This window comes from Dermacentor andersoni, chromosome 10 (genome assembly GCF_023375885.2).
Source record: "Dermacentor andersoni chromosome 10, qqDerAnde1_hic_scaffold, whole genome shotgun sequence".
NCBI classification, from domain to species: domain Eukaryota; kingdom Metazoa; phylum Arthropoda; class Arachnida; order Ixodida; family Ixodidae; genus Dermacentor; species Dermacentor andersoni.
Window position 1 is genome coordinate 49094573 of NC_092823.1, and position 22083 is coordinate 49116655.

Here is a 22083-nt window from a genome sequence, read left to right on the forward strand (position 1 = left end):
GGCGGCTAGGATTTAGGTGTACGATAACGAACCACGGGTGGTCAAGTTTTTGATGGAGATACTTCCACACCTTTTTTGAAACCCACTGCGTTATTCTCAGGCATGAAATATCGGTGCGACCGTAAGCAGTGCTTGCGCGTAATGTAAACCCATGTTTAAATAAAGCTGAAGGCCTAGCCATACATGATTGTGTAGCGATTATTCTAATAAATTACATTTTTTTTGGCTTCGCGACCTACATTGGCAGCAATGAAATGTTAGTCTATGTTGTTGCTAACCACTCGCTAAGGCTACGTCCGCTTGTATCAGCCAAAGAGACCCTAAACATTATTTTGCACCATTTATTCATCAGAGATGTGACTATACTTTCTCTGATGCACAAGTAAACGATTATCCATCATCGTCGCCTTCGTCGAGAGCGGTCATGCCGTGGTGTAATTTGTGTTGCGGTGTCTCATTAGCCTCCCGCTGGACCTCCGCAGAACCCTGACCTCGTGCGTCACTCGCAGCGTATTAAAATCAAGTGCTGGGGGCCCAGGGCACCTGGGCCCCCCGCACTTGATTCCCTGGCCCAGGGCACCCCGGGACGAAGGGCCTAAAGAAATAAAAATACTGTCTTGGGATCAAAATTCAGCAGATGCGACGTATGCTCCTGCATCCTATATAGAGCAAAGCTTACGAGGTATTGTTCACGCGCATCTTCTGATCTGGCTCAAGGACGCCCCGAAAAAGGGGTTCTGCAATGCAGTGCACCTTCCAACGCAACCAGCGTTATAGTGGCTCTAAGAGGCAAGCTGGCTTTCTGCGCCACTTGTTTGGTTTACCGTAACTACCCTTGGAGGCGCAGATGCGACCGTCCGCATTTTGCTAGGCGGCACAAGGCACGCGCAACGTAAGGCCATCCCTCCTGTCTTATCGCGGTTTTACCAACGCCCTGTAGAGAACTTAAGGCCTCCTGGCTGTACGCTTTCCCCTTGATCTACGTCACGCAAAAGAGACCCATATAGATGTTCCGTGCAGCGTGCTACGAAGCTACGAGTGGCGCACCTGTGTTGAAAATGAGACGCGAAGACCGAGGGGGCGACGACGGCGATAACAATTCGATTAGTTCTGGAAACCCTGCCGCTCCTTGGATAGCTTCGGGGTTAGAAAAGTCCAGGCATGCTGCGATATGCTTCCGAGCGCCCTTTCTTTCTGGACGTGAACTGTGCATGTAGTCTCTGCGCTTCTGCTGCGATTGCGTTTGTGTGTCCGGCAAGCCTTCATTGCCGCAGAATGTGGATTACGTCCATACCAGCATATGCCTAATAAGTGCTGCGCACCCAATTGCTGGAGCGACTACAAATCGGGGCCGAAAAATCATGCGTTCTTGTTTCCGCAAGATGAATGACAGAATATTGGGTGCCAATGCCAAGGCAAAGAAGATAATAGCCGGAATTCTGCGAATTAAGGCATCTGTTTTTTTGTAAATAGTTGCACGAATGTTTTATATCTCCATTGCTAAACTGGCTTGAGGTGTTGTAAGCATGTGGACTGCGGTACTATATGTAATCATGCCTCGAAAGCGTAATTACTCGTTTACAGCTTAATCTAGACTGGAATAAATACATGGTGTCTCGAATGTGAAGAAGCGCACAACAGTGAAGTTGTCATCAGGTATGTGTTATGGTGCAGTGCTAACATTTTGTTGAAGAAATATTGTGGTAGCATAAACGGCAAACTCTTTGACGCCGACAATAAATCAAGGCAAGGAAGCTACTCTGAAGAAGAGGGCAGCACTGTGACTTTTCAATATAGGCCAATATCCCTGTCATCGTTTACCCGAAATTCGTTCTCAGTCCTAAGGTTGAACCATTTCGTTTTTTATGGGTGGGCTTTTTAATAATGAAGCACGTAAATAGTTTTGCTTAAATAAAATAATCTTAAAATAATCTTGGAATACTCTCCATTCTCTGCGGGCCGTCTGCTCAACCATTCCTGAAAAAAAATACCGGCCCTCTGGTTAACATTGCCCATAAAGGCGCGATCCCTTCATTCAACCCGTATCAACGAGCCCGCCGCCGGTCTCTTTGCTTTGACGTCACTCGCCGAGCGCTCAGGCCTTCTCTTGTCTAGGTGGTGTTGGCTCTACGCGTCCCCTCGCCCTCTCTATCAACGGCAAATGATCCGTATGCTCGGGCCGTCTTACCCACTCTACCTTGCACTGCTGCAGGGAATTTCGCATGAGCCATCGCTCTAGGTGGCACCACCGTCTCACAGCCGAGGAGGATATATTCCAAGACAAAGCCCGAGCAGCAGAAGCACGAGCAGCAGCAGGCAGCTACTACACTCAAACCAATCTGGGATGGCTCGTAAAAAAAGTTTCGCTTCAATATATGGTTCCCCTGCTGCGCCTGTGCTGTGCATTATTGCGACTGCTGTCTTAGAGAGCAGATCGCTGCATGTACGATACGAAAGGAAAGAAACGCGGCCGGGAAATTAAAAGCAGAAAACCCTATCAGAGAAACAACTAGCGAGTGCGATCTTACGCCGCTGCGCGCCAGGTCGCTATAGGTGGCAGGAACCCTTATTGAGCAATATGAGCGGAAGCTGTGACGCTGTAGCACGATCTGGAGAAGGTGGCAACAAGTGTGTACCCGACTTAGGCCTAAAATCAGCACTGCGCCATACCTTCCTAACGCAAGCCACCGCTCCTTCGCCCAAGTCTCACAGTGCTGTGTGCAACAGAGCGTCAAAAAATGTCGGAGCTGGTCGTGTTGGCAGAATGCTGTGCGAGGTGGGAGCGGTTATGTGCTTGTTTTGTGTCTGTATGTGCATGTGTCTGCGTGCGCGTGCGCGTGCGTGTGTTTGTCTGAGAAAGAGAGAGACTTCCGAAGCAACAGATCCACTACAACGTAGCTACATCGTGGAACATAATCATCAGTGCATGCTTTAAGGCAGATATGAGCTTCCAGTACTTTACAACACGGGAGAACACGTGTAGCTGAGTATTGTTCCACCGCCTATGACTATGGCCGCCGTGCTATAAAGGGCGATTATTCATAAATGAGTTGAAGTGGTGGGCCACCGTAAATGACGATGCTATTGTTGCTCGGCGTTCTTTCTCCGCAGCACTTACACGGTCGACATTGTAATTGCCATGAGTTCGGTGGAACAGAAGAGTTACATGGGATTCTGTAATGCCCTGCCGCCCACCGTGTTGACGTCCACGATCCCACGTTGCGAAGGTCTGGTGAGTATTCTTATAGAATGTAAGAGGCCACATTCGTCGCATTGTTGAACATATTTTGCTTCACATATCGGCGCCTAACCACATCCCTTCAGTGCGGCTTTCGGGGAAGCAAGGTGAATGGTCTGGAATACAGGTAGTGAGTCCACCGAACATTTCAGAACCGATCAATGAGAACTACAGCTTGCCTTTGTCTAAAGAGAGCGAACAAAAAGTGATTGTGATGAAAAGGAAACATTTATGAATGCTTTCCGTGTCCTTGTTTCTTGTTGTCGTCTTTCTATTTCTCGCTATTAGTCACTATCAATTTTAAAGACTGTTTTAAAATGGCAGAGGGAAAGACAAAGCTCCGGGTAAGGGATAAACCATTAATCGAGAGTGATTGGGAATATCTAGCCTAATGAATTACTGCATAGAAACGAACGAATATTATCGGCTGTCAATAGGAAATTGCAAAAACAATGCAATAGAGCAGTGCAATTTCCTTATGATTAGTGCAGGCAAATATGGGCGACAGGAAGACACACGACAGAGCAATCAGAAAGAGAAAGGTATTTCGCCAAAGGTACCGTAACTACCTCACTTCCTTGCGCGCTCCTTCACCTTCCCACACCTAGACAGGTATAAAGTGAGCTTGCTGTGGATATCAGGCGCAGATTGTGAATTTGCGAATTTGGGTAAGAAAAAAACGGACACGTTTAAAGTTAAGAAAAGAGGTACAAAGTCCTCATTAGCATTTTTCTTTACCGATTCCTTGCTCGCTATGTCATATATAGGATTTAGTATTTTCCTCCCTCAATATTTATTTCATGACCTTGCACCAAGTGCAAGGTCATGACCTTGCACCAAGTTTTTTTTTTTTTTTTTAGTGCATTGTTCAATCGCACTAATGCACTTTTGTTTATGTATGTTACATCCACTCCTGTAATAGCCCGTCATGGGCTGACAGTATCAATAAATAAATAAAAATAAAAAAAAAGTGCATTGATGCATTCTCTCAAATATTGTGATTATTTCTTTTGGCGTGAAATCTTGGACAGCAACGTTTCGCAACTCTTTGAAGGCTTTGAGCGCTACTGCTTGATGTTGCCGGCTGTTTTAATAGTATTTGGGAAACTCAACGTGCCTGGTGTCTTCCTCCAGTGTTTAGGCGTACTTCTGGTTTTCATGACGAGTAGGTGAACATCACAAAAATATGCATGCGCAGTAAAACGCGGGCGCCAGTATCTACAAAGCAGTGCGAGATGGTTACCATAATTTCGGGTACAAGAATTTCAGGGAGCGCAGTGGGTGGCATGCGTTACGCGGGCTTCTACTGCGTGCTTCCCTTAGGGCTTCCCTCAGGGCTTCCCTCAGGGCTTCCCTCAGGGAGTCCCTTCAGTTCCAACAGGTTATGCCTACTTTTTAAGACGTTAAAAACTTGGAGACGAGCCCACTTTTTCAGAGTGCACAATCTACGGGATAGACCCACATTTTTTAGACTCCGCTTTCTTAAATACCGGCGCATATTTCCGGCGGAACAGTTATATAACCAGAACAGAAGATTGTCCGACAATGACAATATTGCACTTCGCAAATAGACGACACTAAATTATTTCTGATCTATCGAGCAGCGCGGAGAATGCGCCACGCAAGTTCACGAGCTCTGCACATACGGTCAACACCCAGCTATCTTATACCATCAAAAGAAAAATATATACGAAGTCTGCGATGCGGATGGTACCAACGGAATAATGTTGCTCTTGCTGAAAGAAAGGTCCAGTGTTTTTTGTGGCGTTCTGATTTGTTAGTCGGCAGAGATTATTCGTTCAACTCTTCATTTATATTGACCGCAGGTTTTAAAACACATTTGCAAACACTGATTTCTATTGTTCGCGCTATTACTTGCGTAAACCTCTGTTTTACTCTTTAAAACAAGCCCATGAAGTAATTATAACATTGCTCGCCCGGCTTCGCGCCTGCTTACCACAGCAGTGCTGTCCTCAAACACGCAACGAGCACATTGATTACTGCCACTGTAATGGACCAATTTCCTACAGTAAAGTGATAAACTGCATTTCTCCCGCGCGAATGTTGCACAAACTGTCGTGTATTGGTTCACCGAACGTGACACATTGATAGCCTACGCTGCCATGTTTCAGAAATAGCCCCTGAAACACCGTTTACAGGCCGCACAAACCGTACCATGTTCAGGCTTGTCGCTGGCATCAACACAGAATGCCACGGACCCTACCGAGGTGAACGCCCCGTGATTGCTGCGAATCCATCGAATTAGGCATAGACCCCTCTAGTTTCTTTGCATCACCTTTAAAAGAACCACTGCTGCGCTACGAAGCTTCTTTGCCGTTCTTCAAATATCGTTGCCTTTGTTTTTAATGCTAGAGAAAGAGGCATGCGAAAGGCAGGGCGCGGTAAAAAATGCCAATGCTTTTTAATGTTCTAACAGCTAGTATTCACGTCGGTACCATAAATTAGTAATATAATAAATATAATAAAAGGAGGTGAAAATAAAGAATAATTACTCAGCAAAAACAATAAGATTTCTGCAGTCTCCTTAAGAAGGATGCTATCAACACGTGGTAGATTTCATGCGCATACAAGTCCACAATTTCATACAACATGTTGTACTTGTTTGTTTATGCAATGAATAATTCAACGAATAGTAACGCCGGTAGATATCGCTTACAAAGAATGTACGATTTGCTGGAACTTAATAGTTGCGACAGTCCATGGGCAGGGAGTGAAGAGTTCCACTTCGCTTTGTTAACGTCAGTTGAAATTCCAGGCATGATGCTGCAGCAGGAAGCTGTTCTGCTGCTTATTGCTCAAAATACAACACTGTCAACTACCTTATGGCATTCAGTGCCAATTTCGGGAAACCACTCATGTACTTCATTTCTTCAAAAAGACAGAATTTCAGTGCACTGTAGCGTTCGCAAATTCATAACTCATTGCAGTTAATTGTGAGTAAAATATTGCGGCAGAAGCCATCTCACTATGACTCTCGACGACAATGCGTTAACATTGAATCATTATAGGGGCAGAACATATTGCCACCATCAACATGACGTATCTGTGAGGCGTGCACATCAGCAGAAATCCTCTTACGTGCTTCCATCATAGGGAGCCTCCATGTGCCGCCTTTTTAGGGTGGTGCCAGCCTTTGTAAGCGCCCGTGCCGCGCTCGCCAGAATTCCGCTAAGTGTCGTGGACGGCGCTGTTGCCAACCCCCGCTTCCGCCATTTTGATTCTCCCTCGAACGCGGCGTTGTGCTACAGTGTGGTCCCTATTCTGTGGTTCGGTAGGCGCTACAACGACCTGAACAAGCCGGCAGCCAGTCTTGTTTCCTGTTTCACTAATAAGTGAGATCTGGGTTGGTCTGAAAGCCGTCGTATACTCCCGCAATTGTGAAAGAAGTCAGCTGTTGCGCCCGCACGGCCGCGGACGGTAACCCTACTCGTCCCGACCTCAACGACGAGAATCATGACCGGCTGCTGCGTACCGCAGTGCTCTAAGAAAAGCCGCAACGGCGTCTGGATGTTTCGTTTTCCGGCCAGCCCTACCCGCAGGAAGCGCTAGCTGGCACAAATTAAACGATACCGATGGACACTGTCCGCCTCGTCATACGTATGCTGTGTAAGTATTGGTCCAATCCTTGTACAGCCGATACAGTGATTCTTGGCATGCAATATAATGTTTTGCTGCATGCTTACGTACAATTGCAGTTAGCAAGGCGGAATTGGATTGCATCAAGAACGTGGACAATTGACTGACGACCGAATGTGTACTAGAATTCGAGGTAAAGCAAGCTGAATTTCGCGTACGTAATATTTTTGTAAGCTGGACTGCCTAACCTCAGTAACTGACTGCAGCAGCGGAGGCTGCTGGATCTTTTCTTAGTTATGTAGCTTGTTTGCTGTTATTCTGAAGGTGGCTGTGCTACCATGCACAGAGCAAGAAATTCTAAAGAAGCAGTGGGGAATTGAATAGGCAGGGGCTGCAGCATGATGTAGATGTTGATCAGTGCATCCATTTGCAGTGGGTGTTCTCCAAGACTGTCAAGCAATTTCAATTTCCTTGCTAATGCCAGAATGGTTGCGAGCGACCCTGATAGCGAACATATTTTGGACTTACTATTTAGCACGTTATGTGCAGTCGTAGAGAGCTGTCATTCACACTGCCATTCCTGCATAGAAGGAATGGTCCTAAGAAACAGTTTGCCACTTCATGACGCTTAAGTGCATCCATGGTACGTAAGCCGATACATATTCAGACGCTACTAGCTCACACACGTGGCTTCCGTCGCATGATGCGCAATAAGAATCGAAGCAATGACAATACCTCGGTGTTATTTACAAAATTTCTATGCCTTCCAGGCATACTTTGAGGAGTGCAGCTTCGAGCAAAACAGAAAAGATAATTGGACGAAGCTAACAAGACATGCCATCCCGACACTGTTTCCATTTATTGCAAAAATCTCAGGGACCTAGTAGCATTACAGATGGGGTGGGTTCATTGTGAATATGCAAGCGCAATACTGCAAACTACAACAAAGCTATGTATGAAGAGCCAATACAAAGCAACAAAAAGAACAATGATTAACAGAGCAGGTTATTCTAACAGGTCAATACCAAAAGCCTTGAATGACAATACCATTAGCAACATTATTGTACATGGAAAATACAAAACTTATTGAATTAAGAAATAGCTGCGCAGGTTATTCAGTGAAGCGGTCAACAACTGCGGCCTTGAATGACTACATCTTCAATGCTGGCTATGGCACTGGGAAGGTGGTTGCATCCTGAGCTAGTCTTTGGTATAAATGAATCGTGAAACAGGTTAGTATGGCAAGAAGGAATGGCGACCTTATGCTGGTGATCAATTTGGGCTGACAAATACGATGGCTGTGATAAAAGTTCGTCTTTCAGTAACTGGTTCAAGAAAAATTTTATGATATAGACAAAGACGTGAAATTTTTTTTAAGAGCAAGTTCGTAAGGCCAAGATTAGGTTTCATCAGCAAAACACGGGCAGTACGGGAGTAGTTTGATACGATAAACCGAGCTGAGCGATTCTGAAGAGACTATTGCACCTGCAAGGTCATGTGAGCCTGGATTCCCGGTAGCAGACGCAGACTTGAGATTAACTCTCATTAGCATTTGATATAGTATTAATTTTAAATGGCTCGGTGCTTCAGCAAAATATTGCCAAAATATTGACAACCGTATCGATGTAGGATTGTGGGTACTCAATGCTTTCAAAAATTCATGCTTGTCGGTGTCAATTGTAGACAAGCATTATGAAGCCTCCGCAAGAAAGAAATCTTATATGTTGAATTTCACCCGCGGCATGACGTGGGTATCCGGGAGGTATGGTGGGTGTGGTTGTGGGGGGGGGGGGGCGGAGAATGAGCGATATACAACGGGTGTAGACCACAGAAGTGAACATTTATGGCAGATGGCAATTAGGACTACTTTCGGCAAATATAAGCTTGCGTCCTATCTAATTTTAATTCCATCTCATTGCAGTCTAAAAATGCTTATGCACACTCTCAGGCCGTACTCTGCAATGATATGACTCACTTATTCAGCAGTAACAAAGAGAAATGAGGAATTAAAAAAAGACGTTCCATGAAGCAGCACACTCTCAAACAAAACGGTTCCGGAGTAATTTCAACTCCGGAGTGGTAATTCCACAACACTTTCCTCTACAAAAACAGTGGCATCACCTAATTTGTCACTCGCGTTTCATGCCACAAACGATGCAACACTGCGCTCATTAAGACTGAAATCGCAATGACAGTGACGCTGTGATCAGTCAGCATAAATTCCTTGTGGCATGCTATCGCCTATTAAAATAAAGGGCAGGGGCTGCCTGTGTTCGGTTTGATTGTTAATTCTTGCTTCTGAACAATTTTTTTTACAGCTGTGCCGAAACGCCGCAAGCCACCAAAGCGTCTCATCCAAGACACAGTCTCTGCTAACGCGGCGGCAACTCGACTGAGAGCTAGTAATGGACCTGCAAGCCACTGCTGTAGCATATCAAACAGCCTGTGCCTTGATGTGATGGCAGCTGAAGATGTGCAAGATAGCTTACGGAGAGCTGTGACATCAATGTGATCCATTAACCGCACCAGCATGACAGCCTGAACGTGTGCGATACTCCAGGCAATTCTGGAACAAGTAGCTCTGCATGCTTTACAGATTTACATTCAGCAAGTTTATTACAATATGAGGCAAACGCTCACCTACCCAGGTGTTTAGTTGTCACCTGCAGTGTTGACAGTGATGATGACGAGCCTTCACAACAGAGGACTGCTGCTGCAACATAAAGCAAGTTTTAATCAAGCGGCATTGATAATGGAAATTTTCCTTATCCCTCTCCCATGTATACACACAGTCGTCAAGCCATACACCGGCTAACCTCAGTGGTAGCCTCACTACAGCTGACAGTGGTAGCCTCACTACAGCTAACCTCACTACAGCTGACAGAGATACATTCTTAACCCATTGATAATATGATGTCAGAATTGTCACCAGAAGAAGTAGCTGGGTCCTGTGATAACTCAGGAACGACCAATCTGGTCTTGTTCACATTCTCTGGAAATGACACCAATGAAAAGCTAGAATCGACATGCAATAGCGCTGCAGAGCTTAAAAAAAGTACAGTGACCTAACACTGAGTACAAGAGGCTGGAAATACTGCACAACCAGGCAAAGGCCTCCATTCGAAGCCTCAAGCAACAAGTTAAGTCTGGGCGAAAAAAACTTGACTTCATGTCCAAGATTAAATTCCTAAATGAAGACCAAAAGAAGGTACTGACCTTAAAAAATAGGAAAGGATGCGTTTGGTATGAAAAAACAATCAGAACATCGCTGCAAATCAAGCATGCATGTAGTGCAGTTGGTTATGAACTTCTGCGATCATTATCGTGTCCCCTACCCTAAAACAGAACACTGTTTAGGTGGTTACCAAACATCCACTTTCTTCCAGGTATCCTCCACGAAGTGTTCGATGTGCTTAAAGGCAAAGGGAAGGCAATGGAGGATATTGAAAAGGATTGTGTCCTATTCATGAATGAAATGCAAATCGCTCAAGGGTACGAGCATGACCTCTCACTGGACTACCTTTTGGCAGCACAACCCTGCCCGACACACCAGACAATGTAGCAAACCACGCCTTGGTGTTCATGGTAGGCAGTCTAAACAAGCGCTGAAAACAGGTGATTGCATACCACTTCATGGGCAGTTCTGTTGATAAACGACTGCTGAAAGACGTTGTTTTCCGCCTTATAGAAATGCTTCACAGCATATTGCTAAGAGTTCTTGTCGTAACAAGTGATATGGGGTAAACAAACTGGGCTGTGTGGCGGTTGCTAGGGCTTTCTAGCCATCAAAACTCTGAAACAGTTAGCACTGTCCGTCACCCTCACCTTGAAGGTAGGCTGCTGCATTTTATGGCGGACCCAGAACATGCTATAAAAATCTTCGGGCTCAGCTTCTGCGGGTAAGCTTTTTCTACTTGGGCAATGAGGCAGTGAACCAGCAGGGTCTTCCTGGCAACCAGGTCGACATCAAACGTGTAGAGGAAGTACTCGAGCATGACTTCGATAATGACCTTAAGATAGCAAATGGTTTGTCTGCTGTTCACGTGAGTACTGGACATCTTAACAAAATGAAGGTCAGCAGTGCTGTACAGCTTTTTCGCGAGGCCCCTGCTGGTATTCGCAACCTAATCCAGAAAGGAAAGCGTCCGGCCCAGGCCAAAGCAACGGCGTGTTTTTTTTGAGCTCCTTTGGAGATGGTATACTTTATTGTCATCACATCATACTGTGCTTGCTCTGAGCAAGATAGATGTCACCAAGTATAAAGAGGCGATAGCAACGCTTCACCTTGCCCAGCATACGCTGCGACATGTGAAAATCGGAACAGCACCCTGGAAGCGGTCTCGGGCAGGCCTTCTGATTTCAACATCTGTCGTACTTAGCCTCGCAGAAGAACTTCTATGCCAGCGTGGGTACATGTATGTCCTGACCAGCCGAATAATGCAATACTGCCTGAAAAACATCTTCTCAATCTTGCGGATGAAAAAGCCCACGCCAATTGCAAACGATGTCAAATGCGCTTTGAAGCTGGTTTGTGTACGGCAGTTTCTACACACACCGAAGTCAACAAGCTACGACATTGATGACAGCCTGCCTCGCCGACCCTCTTGGTCCAACTCTACAAAAGCAGCTTGTGGAGTTTACGGATGACGAGGAGCGCCTAGAGGACCCTGTTGTTGAGGAAGTTTCATCAACTGAATACGACATCCTCGGCTACGTTGGAGGATTTCTTCTCAAGGCTGTAACGAAGGCAACAGGGAATTGTGAGCCATGCAGGTCAGTGTTATTTGGAGAAAATGAAAGCTACAATGCACTCGTCAACTTAACGGAGTACGTAAAAGGGGTTCGCAACCTAATCAGGCCCAGCAATGAAGCGATGGCTGTCCTGGTTCACTTTGAGGAACATTTCAAGGCGTTTGTCTCAGTGTCTCAGCTGATACCATCTTTGACATGAAGGGTCCATTCAGGACCATATCAAGATTCCTGGCTGAATATTTCGAGGTTAATCTTGAAAGTGTCGTTGTTCTCACAGAGAAAAGGTTGAAAAGTTGCTTTTGGGGAAGTATGTTAGCTCACGCTTCCGAATGCATCTTCGCCAACAAATTGCTCGATGTTTAGGCACATTCGATCAAGACGTGTTCAGGAGTAAACCTTCCATAGGTCAACCAAAATGATCAAGAAAAAATAACCTTGTCGCCTGCTGTTCTCCATTGTGAACCGAGTGGCATAGTTTGGATACAGACTGTAGATTATCCGCTGAATGCAGCTTATTGATTTCTCTTTTTTTCTTCTTGGCATGGCATTGGTTACTAAACTAAAGCTTCGTAAAGTAGCCACGTGGAAGAGCGGGGGGGGGGGGGGGGGTCAACTGTGCCGCATATGCATTTTTGCCTGATATGTGAAGCCATCAGCCAAATAATAGACCAAACAGGTCACTTCGTAAGTAGAGTCCTCCTTTTAGACAACTTCAACGTGCAACACACTGCGCACCTATCTGCTGTATTTATTGTGCATAGGACACCGTTACATTCATTGTATATACGCGTTTCCACATCTTTTCATGCAGCTTGCTAATAGAATTTTAACTGCCCTTTCTAACCTGCTTTATTCTGCATGTGAAGAAGAAGACGCGCCTCGCGGCACAGCCGCATCGCCAACACGCGGCTCGTCTCCGCTCGCGCTGTTGATCGCTGGCGTCCGTTTGGACAGTGTTTCGGGCTGCCTCGCCGTTCCCGGTCGCTGTGCCTTCGCATTAGGCGCCACCAATAAACCCTTTCACAATTGGTGGAGGTGCTGGGACTCAAACCCCGTCGCTTGAAACCCTGGAGCTAAGATCAAGAACGCTACCGCCCGCCATGACCGACAGCTCATCCCAAACGGCACCGACGCCACAGTCCGTCACCTGCACCGGCGTTCCACGACAACGGGACCCCAAGATCTTCAGCGGTGCAGACGACGAAGACGTAGAAGACTGGTTTGCGTCATATGAACGGGTGAGCGCACACAACAAGTGGGATGATCCAGCCAAGTTAACGCACGTCATCTTTTATCTGGCTGGTGTTGCCCAACTGTGGTTTCACAACCACGAAAGTGACGTACCCACATGGTCGCTCTTCAAGACAACCTTTACGGAAGTGTTCGGCCGACCCGCTGTTCACAAGCTGCGCGCCGAACAACGCTTGCGCGCCCGAGCACAGCAGACGGCCGAAACGTTCACAAGCTACATAGAAGACGTCGTGGACCTTTGTAAACGAGTCAACGCCGCAATGCCCGAAGCTGAGCGAATTCGCCATATACTGAAAGGCATCGATGACGGCGCATTCCAGATGCTCCTAGCCAGGAATCCGCGCACTGTGTCTGAAGTTGTCAGCCTATGCCAAAGTTACGATGAGTTAAGGAAGCAACGCGCTTCGACTCGGCGTCCTCTGGGAAGCGACGACTTATTGGCGAGCCTTGACAACATGTACGACCCATCCTCATTCCTTCAGCGGGTCAAGGACTTCGTGCGTGAGGAAGTTGCCCGCCAACTTTCTTTAGTCCCCTTCACTCGGGAGCCCACCTCCCGTATTCCAAACACGCTCCGCACCCTCATTTCAGAAGAGGTCGCCCAAGTTGTCCCGTCCGCACACCATCAGCCACCTGCAGCCGCGAATCTCAACTCTGCGCTGGCAGTGCAGCCTCTCGCCGCGCCTCTCACCTATACGCAGCCAGTCCTGCCTGTGGCCGCGCCTCTCACGTACGCGCAGGCAGTGCGCAGGCCTCCACGGGCGTCTTTCGCGACCCAGTCCCAACCGCTGCCACCGGAAACCCATGCTGCATCTTGGACTGCACCGGAAGCTAATCCTTGGAGGACACCTGACAATCGACCTATCTGTTATTCCTGCTGCACTCCCGGACACGTCGCCCGATATTGCCGCCGTCGCCCTCAAGCGTTCGGCGACGCCTCGCGGCCCTTCCAGTACGGCAGCCAGCCATTTCGCCAATACGCCGCTCCTTCCCCCCAACCGTACGCTCGTGCTGACATCCCAGAATTTCCTTCACGTCGCTCGCCATCCCCTCGTCGACGCTCGCTCTCCCCAATGCGTCGGCGACCCGCACCACCTGACCAGGAAAACTGAACGTCGCAGTTCAAGAGGCAAGAACTGCGCCCCATTCGAACTGTCTAAGTCCTCGCGCCTCTCCTGCTAACGTGGTCGAAATTTGTGTAGAAGGTGTTCCTGCATTCGCTCTTGTGGATACCGCCTCCCACTACCCTTCGCGACGCTTGACATGGCTGGCGGCTGCAGCAATATATACTTTTACAATCCCCTCTGTGCGCCTATTACGTTGCTCGTTGGCGAATGCCTTGGCTTCGTGGAACTCCTCGACTCTTCGTCTTTGGTTGACGTCCCCGGAGACTCTTTTGATGTCGACTCCGGCCAACCGTCTTCGATGTCCGCGCTTGAGGAAACGTCCAGGGATGCGTTCTCGAGTGCCATCGCGGATACCCTCACACCTGCCGAACGCGCCGACCTTCTTGATCTCCTGCACAAATTTAGAAATTCATTCGACGTTTCACAACCTCGCCTGGGCCGCACGTCGGAAGTGCAGCACTACATTGACACCGGTTCACATCAGCCGTTACGTCAACGACCGTACCGCGTTTCTGCCGAAGAGCGTCGTGTCATTACCACCCAAGTCGAAGATATGCTGCGCCGTGATGTTATTCAACCTTCGCACAGTCCCTGGGCATCTCCTGTCGATCTCGTTCGCAAGAAGGACGGGTCTATTCGCTTTTGCGTCGACTACCGTCGGTTGAATAAGGTAACGCGCAAAGACGTCTATCCTTTGCCGCGCATCGACGACGCCCTCGACAGTCTTCAGGGAGCAGAATTCTTCTCGTCCCTTGACTTGCGTTCAGGGTACTGGCAGGTCCCGATGGCTGCTGCCGATCGCCAGAAAACCGCATTCATTACACCTGACGGCTTATATGAATTTAAGGTGATGCCTTTCGGGCTTTGTAACGCCCCTGCCACCTTTGAACGACTCATGGACAATACGCTGCGTGGCCTCAAGTGGTCTATATGTCTGTGTTACCTCGACGATGTCGTGGTTTTCTCGCCTGATTTTCCTACTCACCTGCTCCGCCTCAGACAAGTTTTGACCTGTCTAACGAACGCTGGCCTTCAACTCAACCTCAAGAAGTGCCGCTTCGCCGCGCGAGAGCTTACCATTTTAGGCCACGTTGTGTCGAAGCATGGCGTTCTACCCGATCCTGCAAAACTTCGAGCAGTCGCTGAATTTCCGAAGCCTCAGACCATCAAAGAACTTCGAAGCTTCATGGGCCTATGCTCATATTTCCGGCGCTTTGTTCGAAATTTCGCATCGATCATGGCGCCATTGACTCAGCTTCTACGCGGTGACGCCGCCCTCTCCTGCTGGTCCACTGCATGTGACTCCGCCTTTGCGACGCTGCGTCGTCTTCTCATCTCCCCACCTATTCTTCGCCATTTCGACCCGTCAGCTGCAACTGAAGTACATACAGATGCCAGCGGGGTCGGTCTCGGCGCCGTCCTCGCCCAACGAAAGCCGGGCTACCCCGAATACGTAGTCGCCTATGCGAGTCGCACGCTGACGAAGCCTGAGGCCAATTACAGCGTGACCGAAAAAGAGTGCTTGGCTTTAGTATGGGCACTTGGCAAGTTCCGACCATATCTGTACGGGCGCCCATTCGACTTAGTCACAGATCACCATGCGCTTTGTTGGCTCGCCAACTTGAAAGATCCCACTGGCCGCCTAGCCCATTGGGCACTACGCATCCAGGAGTACGATATTCGCGTCGTATACCGCAGCGGACGCACACACTCCGACGCAGACGCCTTGTCTCGTTCACCTTTACCTCCAGACTCGGCCTGCGGAACAACTTCCGCACATTCAGTGTCATCTCTCGACATGGACTCCTTTGTCACCGCACAACGTCGTGACCCGTGGATCGCTTCTCTTTTCGACTATCTTTCTGGATCATCGACCATCCCTGTATCCCGAACCCTCCGACGCCAAGCAGTTCATTTTGCCATTCGTGACCAGCTGCTGCACCGACGCAATTACACTCCTGAAGGTCGTCGGTGGCTTCTGGTGGTTCCCCGCAGCTTAAGGTCTCAAATATGTGCCGCTTTCCACAACGATCCGCAGTGTGGCCACGCCGGAGTCTTCAAGACGTACGAACGAATTCGCCACCGCTACTACTGGCGCGGCATGTACAATTTTGTACACAAGTTTGTTCGGTGCTGTCTTGACTGTCAACGCCGCAAATCGCCGCCTTTACGCCCGTCTGGTGCCTTGCAGCCGCTCCCGTGCCCTGCCGCACCCTTCGATCGCGTCGGCATCGACCTATACGGCCCGCTTCCTATGACGCCAGACGGCAATCGGTGGATCGTAGTTGCTGTTGACCATTTGACACGCTACGCCGAAACTGCTGCTTTACCGAGTGCTACAGCGCGGGATGTAGCCTCTTTCGTCCTACATCGCTTCGTGCTTCGACACGGCGCACCTCGAGAACTCCTCAGCGATCGAGGTCGCGCCTTCCTCTCCGAAGTCGTCGAAAGTTTGCTTTCGGAATGCCACATTATTCATCGGACAAGCACGGCATACCATCCACAGACTAACGGGCTCACAGAGCGATTTAACCGCACACTTGGTGATATGCTCTCTATGTACGTGGCATCTGATCATGGTAACTGGGACCGCATCCTTCCATTCATCACGTTCGCGTACAACACCGCGATCCAGGCCACTACGGGATTTTCACCTTTCTTCCTCCTGTATGGTCGCGAGCCCACGCATACCATCGACACGCTCCTTCCATACCGTCCTGACGCCTCCGAGTGTCTACCTGTGTCCGACGTCGCCCGACAAGCCGCAGAATGCCGCCAGCTAGCGCGCTCCTTTACGGCAGAGCAACAGCAGCGCCAGAAAGAAAACCGCATCGACACGCGTCCAAACACCACCTACGCTCCAGGCGTTCTTGTGTGGTTGTCGGTCCCTTTCCAAACGCCGGGGCTTTCCTCGAAACTCGTCCCAAAATTCGAAGGGCCTTACCGAGTCTTGGAACAAACGTCTCCGGTGAATTTTCTCATTGAGCCCCTGTCACCACCTGAAGACTTGCGCCGGCGTGGACGTGACATTGTCCACGTCTCGCGTCTCAAGCCCTACCACGACCCTCTACCTCCCGATTCTTAAGGCGCCAGGATGGCTCTTTTTGTCCGGGGGGAGATTGTGAAGAAGAAGACGCGCCTCGCGGCACAGCCGCATCGCCAACACGCGGCTCGTCTCCGCTCGCGCTGTTGATCGCTGGCGTCCGTTTGGACAGTGTTTCGGGCTGCCTCGCCGTTCCCGGTCGCTGTGCCTTCGCATTAGGCGCCACCAATAAACCCTTTCACATGCACATTTTATGTTAATGGTGCAGTTGGTAAGAAAGGCCTACCTGCTGCAAGGATTACAGACCACAATGATAATGTGCGAAGCTGCACCTTTGTTGTTAATTACTGTCTGTTTTAAATATTTCCTTGTGTTTCTACTTGTTTTCATTAATTGTCTATCCGCTGTATATATTCACATTTCCTTTGATTTCATTCACGTTTTGTATTGCTTTTTTAGACAGTAAGTGCCCACTTGTGTGTGGGTGTGCCCCTTCCGGCAAGAATTGTAGATGAGGATATGCACAAATGAAGTGAAGTACGTTTAAATGACAAATGCCTTATGAATTATTTCTCAGTACGTGAACCATTTGTCTAGAATTTTGTCTTGCTGGTTTAAAAAAAAGCTCGGCTGACCATAAAATGATGCATGCTTTGGTTCATGACTACACGAAGAACATTTGCATTATCGCAGTGAAGGGCTCAAAAACACGGTGATCACTCCAATACAGGCAGGGGGCGAAACACACGCACCTACACTTGCTTTAGCTCCTGCATTGCAAGCTATCTAGTCAGGTGCAGTTATTACCAACGTCCGAGCAAACGTGGGTTGGTGCACACATGCAGGCAGATTTAGCACACATTCGATTGTGTTCGTTTCTTTTTTCTTGCTGGAGTTTCAACCAAGCAAGCATGACTGCGGAGAAAAACAAAACATGCGCTTCAGAAACTGCACTAGGTAATGTGTTTGTAAATAGCATTCGTTGGCATCGTGACATCGAGTTATCAAGTGACAGTGAAAGCTGTTTTTAACCATATTGTTTGCCGTAAAATAAGAAGTGCGCAGCGTCGTATTAGGTACAAGCAAGTTTGACTAAGGATCATCAACTCTTGTTACTTTGTGCACTTTTCCAAAGTTAAGTCCAGTTACTGTTATTCAGGTTTTCTCTATTATGTCATAATTGACAGCACATGTAACAGATTTCTGCCTAAATAAATCAGTATGGACTGCAACACTGTTAACCTAACCTTGGAACATTTCTTGTCCGTTTTTGTATCCGGCCAAGTAACTCCTACAGGAATTCAATGTGCTGGTACATAACAATCTTGCACAGACCTTTGAGCAGCCCACTGTGTGGAGGATGAGGATTGCTTGGCTAATTTGTTGTGGCGCTTTGTTCTGTTTGACAGACATTTTAAATCGGCATCATTTACAGTGTGAATATGCTACTTTCTGACTCGTTTCTAATTAGCCTTCTAATTTTGGTTTATGAGGTTGTTTGTCTATGGCGGGGGTTGGTGGCGGTTTATATCGTAAACCAGCCTCTCTGCAGGAATCATAGATGGGAAATTACGAGAATGTGCAGGATTCAAGGGCTGTACATTCCAATTACCAATGTTTTGTGAATGCGTCCACAGTTATGGGAACCATTTGCCGGCATTACTTCAATCTTGCTGCATAAAAAAAAACTGTCGGACGTGACGTGATGTAATTGAGGCCGAAGAAACGGCAGCTCCCACTTTTACGGGCTTGCGACAAATTCACATCTGCACTTGCTTCAGTTACTGCGTAATTAGGAAATAAATAAAAATAGAAGTACTACAGTAGAACAATCATGGGTTTCATTGTAGATATTATATCAGAGCATAAGTTTAGTTACAAGGTGAGTTACTGAAGTGCCTGGAATAAATAGAAATCGTTGATTACCGCACACCAATGCACATAACACTAACGCCGAGGTGCGAATGTTACTAAGAGACACCAAAGTCAAAGGTTAGGGTCGCCTACGGTTATTTTTTTTTTGTGCCTTTTTACAACTGTAAGTAACCCATTAGCCCAGTAACATGTACTTTTAGGATTTACCACACTGTATAGCACGGGTATGTTTTTTTATTCTTTCCTGTACTCAATTACGTACAACTGTGGAGTAGAAACAAAACATAGGCTTCGGAAACTGCATATCTACATGTCCACTTAAATGGACAGCATGAGCTACCTATAGTGAAACTGAACGATCGGGTCGCGATAGCGGTGAAAGTGGTCCTTCAAGGTCGGTTTTGCTTGCTTATCGCACTAGGTAAAAGCAAATGCGACGTAAGGGCCATACACGTTTTAGCGCGAGCACTAGAGTGCGTGGTTTGCGCTCCGCAAGACTGCTGGCGGCGATTAGGTGCTAAGCGCATGCTAAAAGAGGTAAAGGGGCTAGATCCGGACACACTCTCTGAGGGGGCGTATTAGTTTGCATTGTCTGTGGGACTGTCACTGTTCACATTAGCGACCACATGAAAGCTAAACAGGGTCTGCCGATCCCATTGAATACACATGTGGCTGCCGAACAGACTCGCTGCACCCAGATTTCGCCCAGAACGCAGCCTCCCTACCTTCCAATGTCACCGTTCTAACGCGACAGCGTTAAGGAGCTTGTGTCGCAGAACAACCAGTGTCCTCGGTGTCGGCGGCGTTGGCCGTGAGCAAAAAATGGCGTAAGGCAATACAGAAATAAAAACAACTTGCAAGATGGGTCGGGTCTGAATCGAACCAGGGTCTCCGGAGGGTGAGACGGAGACGCTACCACTCAGCCAAGAGTTCGATGGTTCAAACATGACAAAAGCGCCTCTAGTGACACCGGTGTTGCCTTAGAAACGCGCCGTAGAAAGTTATACTGCGGTGTATATCGGTAATTATCAGCATGTAAATTACATATTCCCTGTTAAATGAGTAGCGAAGTACGTTTCCGCTACATTTCTTCTGCACTTGGCGCACACGCAGAGCCATCTTGCGGCAAACACGGAAGACCCCCTCCTCGCAATGTACGGCGCTGCCCCGACAGAAGGCACGCCTCGCTCTCTCCCCGTCCAACTTGCAGCGTAATTCACTCGAACCCTCGTCTTTAGGCGACGCGGCTCCTCTATCCGCTCACAGCGCGATTGCTAGGTGCAGCGTCCGATGCTGGACGCCTCTGACGTGATCGCTGTGCCGTACCGCGTCAGGCGGGAAAGCGTCTCCTGTAATGTGTGCTGTGCCGCTGGCGAGGAGTCATGCATCTTGGTGGTGCTCCCAAGCGAGATAGAGGACGATGTCATCCAGCCCCATGATCGCGTCCACCTTCATGGCGCGTCGCGGCCCCGCTGTCCGTGCCGATCACGACGTTTGGCTCGCGTAGATGGTTTCTCCCTCCAAGACACCGAGTTCTTTGGTTCATTCCGCTTGCTGAGGCACAGGTTTCGTTGCCGTGCCGAATGCTGCTTTGCTAGGCGCTCACCGCGTGGTTAGTGAATGAGTGCGCGGTGCGAACGGGGTACGATAAAGCTATCGCATTCCACTCTTGAAGGCGAAGGTTAAGCGTCCTCCAATTTTTGAAGTTAAATTGGAGCCAAGTATTGAAAATCAGACCCCAGTAACCGCAGTACCAGCTCAGATCGTTTCCGAGTGTGCAAATCAGCGCGAGTTCTGTGTGGCAACAAAAAGCAGAAGCGGTTTAAGCGCTCCTGAACCTTCGCAGAGAATCAAAATGGCTGCCCGCCAAATTTAGCGGCCGCTTGTACCTCGTGGTGGTTCTCCCGCCAGATTTGACTGTGGCCTCCGGCGATTTCGTCATAGATGTCACCACCCTAAAGACGCGGTACATGGAGGCTCCCTATTCCACAAGAACACTTGGCGACATCCAGCGGTGCAGCGGAGAAGCCTGTGTGTGGCCTACGAAATGCGTGACGTGCCGGTCCGTGCGAACGATGGTAAACGCGTAACGTGGTAACGGGGCTGCTCTCGGTCGAACCAGGGCCCACCTGGGCTTCAGGGTAGCCCGGTGCCGTACCAAATCCCTAAAAGAACTTCCCAGTGACACAGGTAGATGGGGAAACGGTTAGAGAAAAACATACATAGGCAGCTACGGGAAAGTTGGTGAAGTACTCTGAGAATGCTAACACATCAGAATTTAGCATAGGAAGAAGCTCCTTACTCATGACTGCTTGCTGGGCAAAAGAAAAATCTCCAAAAAGTCCCATCAATCTGCTTACTGCAACAAAAATCCCATGTATGGCCTACGCAGGGCGAAAAGACTACTATGGACCGTTGATTTCCTACGCTGTTCCCTGAGCAACACATCGCGATGCTGTGCCAATTACACCAAGGACTACACAGTTAGTAAAGTTCTCGGGAGAGCAGGCAGCCCCGCTTGATAGAAGCACAGTCCCATGAAAGTGCATGAAGTTCCCAATAAATGCTAATCGCATAACAGAATCGCCTGGTATTGATAGCCAAGTATCACTTATGTATAAAGCATTGGGTCTGTGTTTCCCAACAGACTGGACATCACTTACAGCATTTTTTTTATAACGATGGACGCCCCCCAATCCTATCATTTTTGCATTTGCCATTCGGTATTGTTATCCACAAGGCAGCACTGAATAACACAATGCCGCAAAGTGTCTTCAGTAACTGAACATTGTGCCCCACAAAACAAAATGTAAGCAATATTGGTTGCGCAAAAGTGGAGAATTCTGTGACAGTTGTGATATCGCGAAATTGCAGCTTAGAATAATATATTTCAATTTTTTATTGCCAACAACAAGGCGCATCAGTTGAATAAAAGGTATAACACGTACAAACCAGCTCATATACCTGCGAAACCCGCGTCTTTTAACAGATGGATAGGTCCATATTTGTCTATTATTTACAGTGCTATGTGTTTAAATGGTATTTAAAACATGTCGCAGAAGGAATGCAGAGTGCAGTAGTGAGGCGATAACTTCTGGATGCAAATTTTTCCAGGTATACAGTTGCGGGCAATGCAAGCGCATTTATGAAGACAATGCAATGAAAGCGCGTTTGTGAAGACATTGTCTAGGCTACTGCAT

At 48.1% G+C, this 22083-nt stretch overlaps 1 protein-coding gene across 1 annotated transcript in view; it reads left to right on the forward strand.

Annotated features, from left to right (window-relative positions):
* LOC129388268 (uncharacterized) overlaps window positions 1-22083 on the forward strand; it is a 101651-nt gene that overhangs the window by 58688 nt on the left and 20880 nt on the right. Inside the window, exon 7 of the mRNA XM_055078410.2 lies at window positions 3112-3232. Within this exon, the coding sequence (XP_054934385.2) occupies window positions 3112-3232 (121 nt within the window). The remainder of the gene's footprint in view (window positions 1-3111; window positions 3233-22083) is intronic.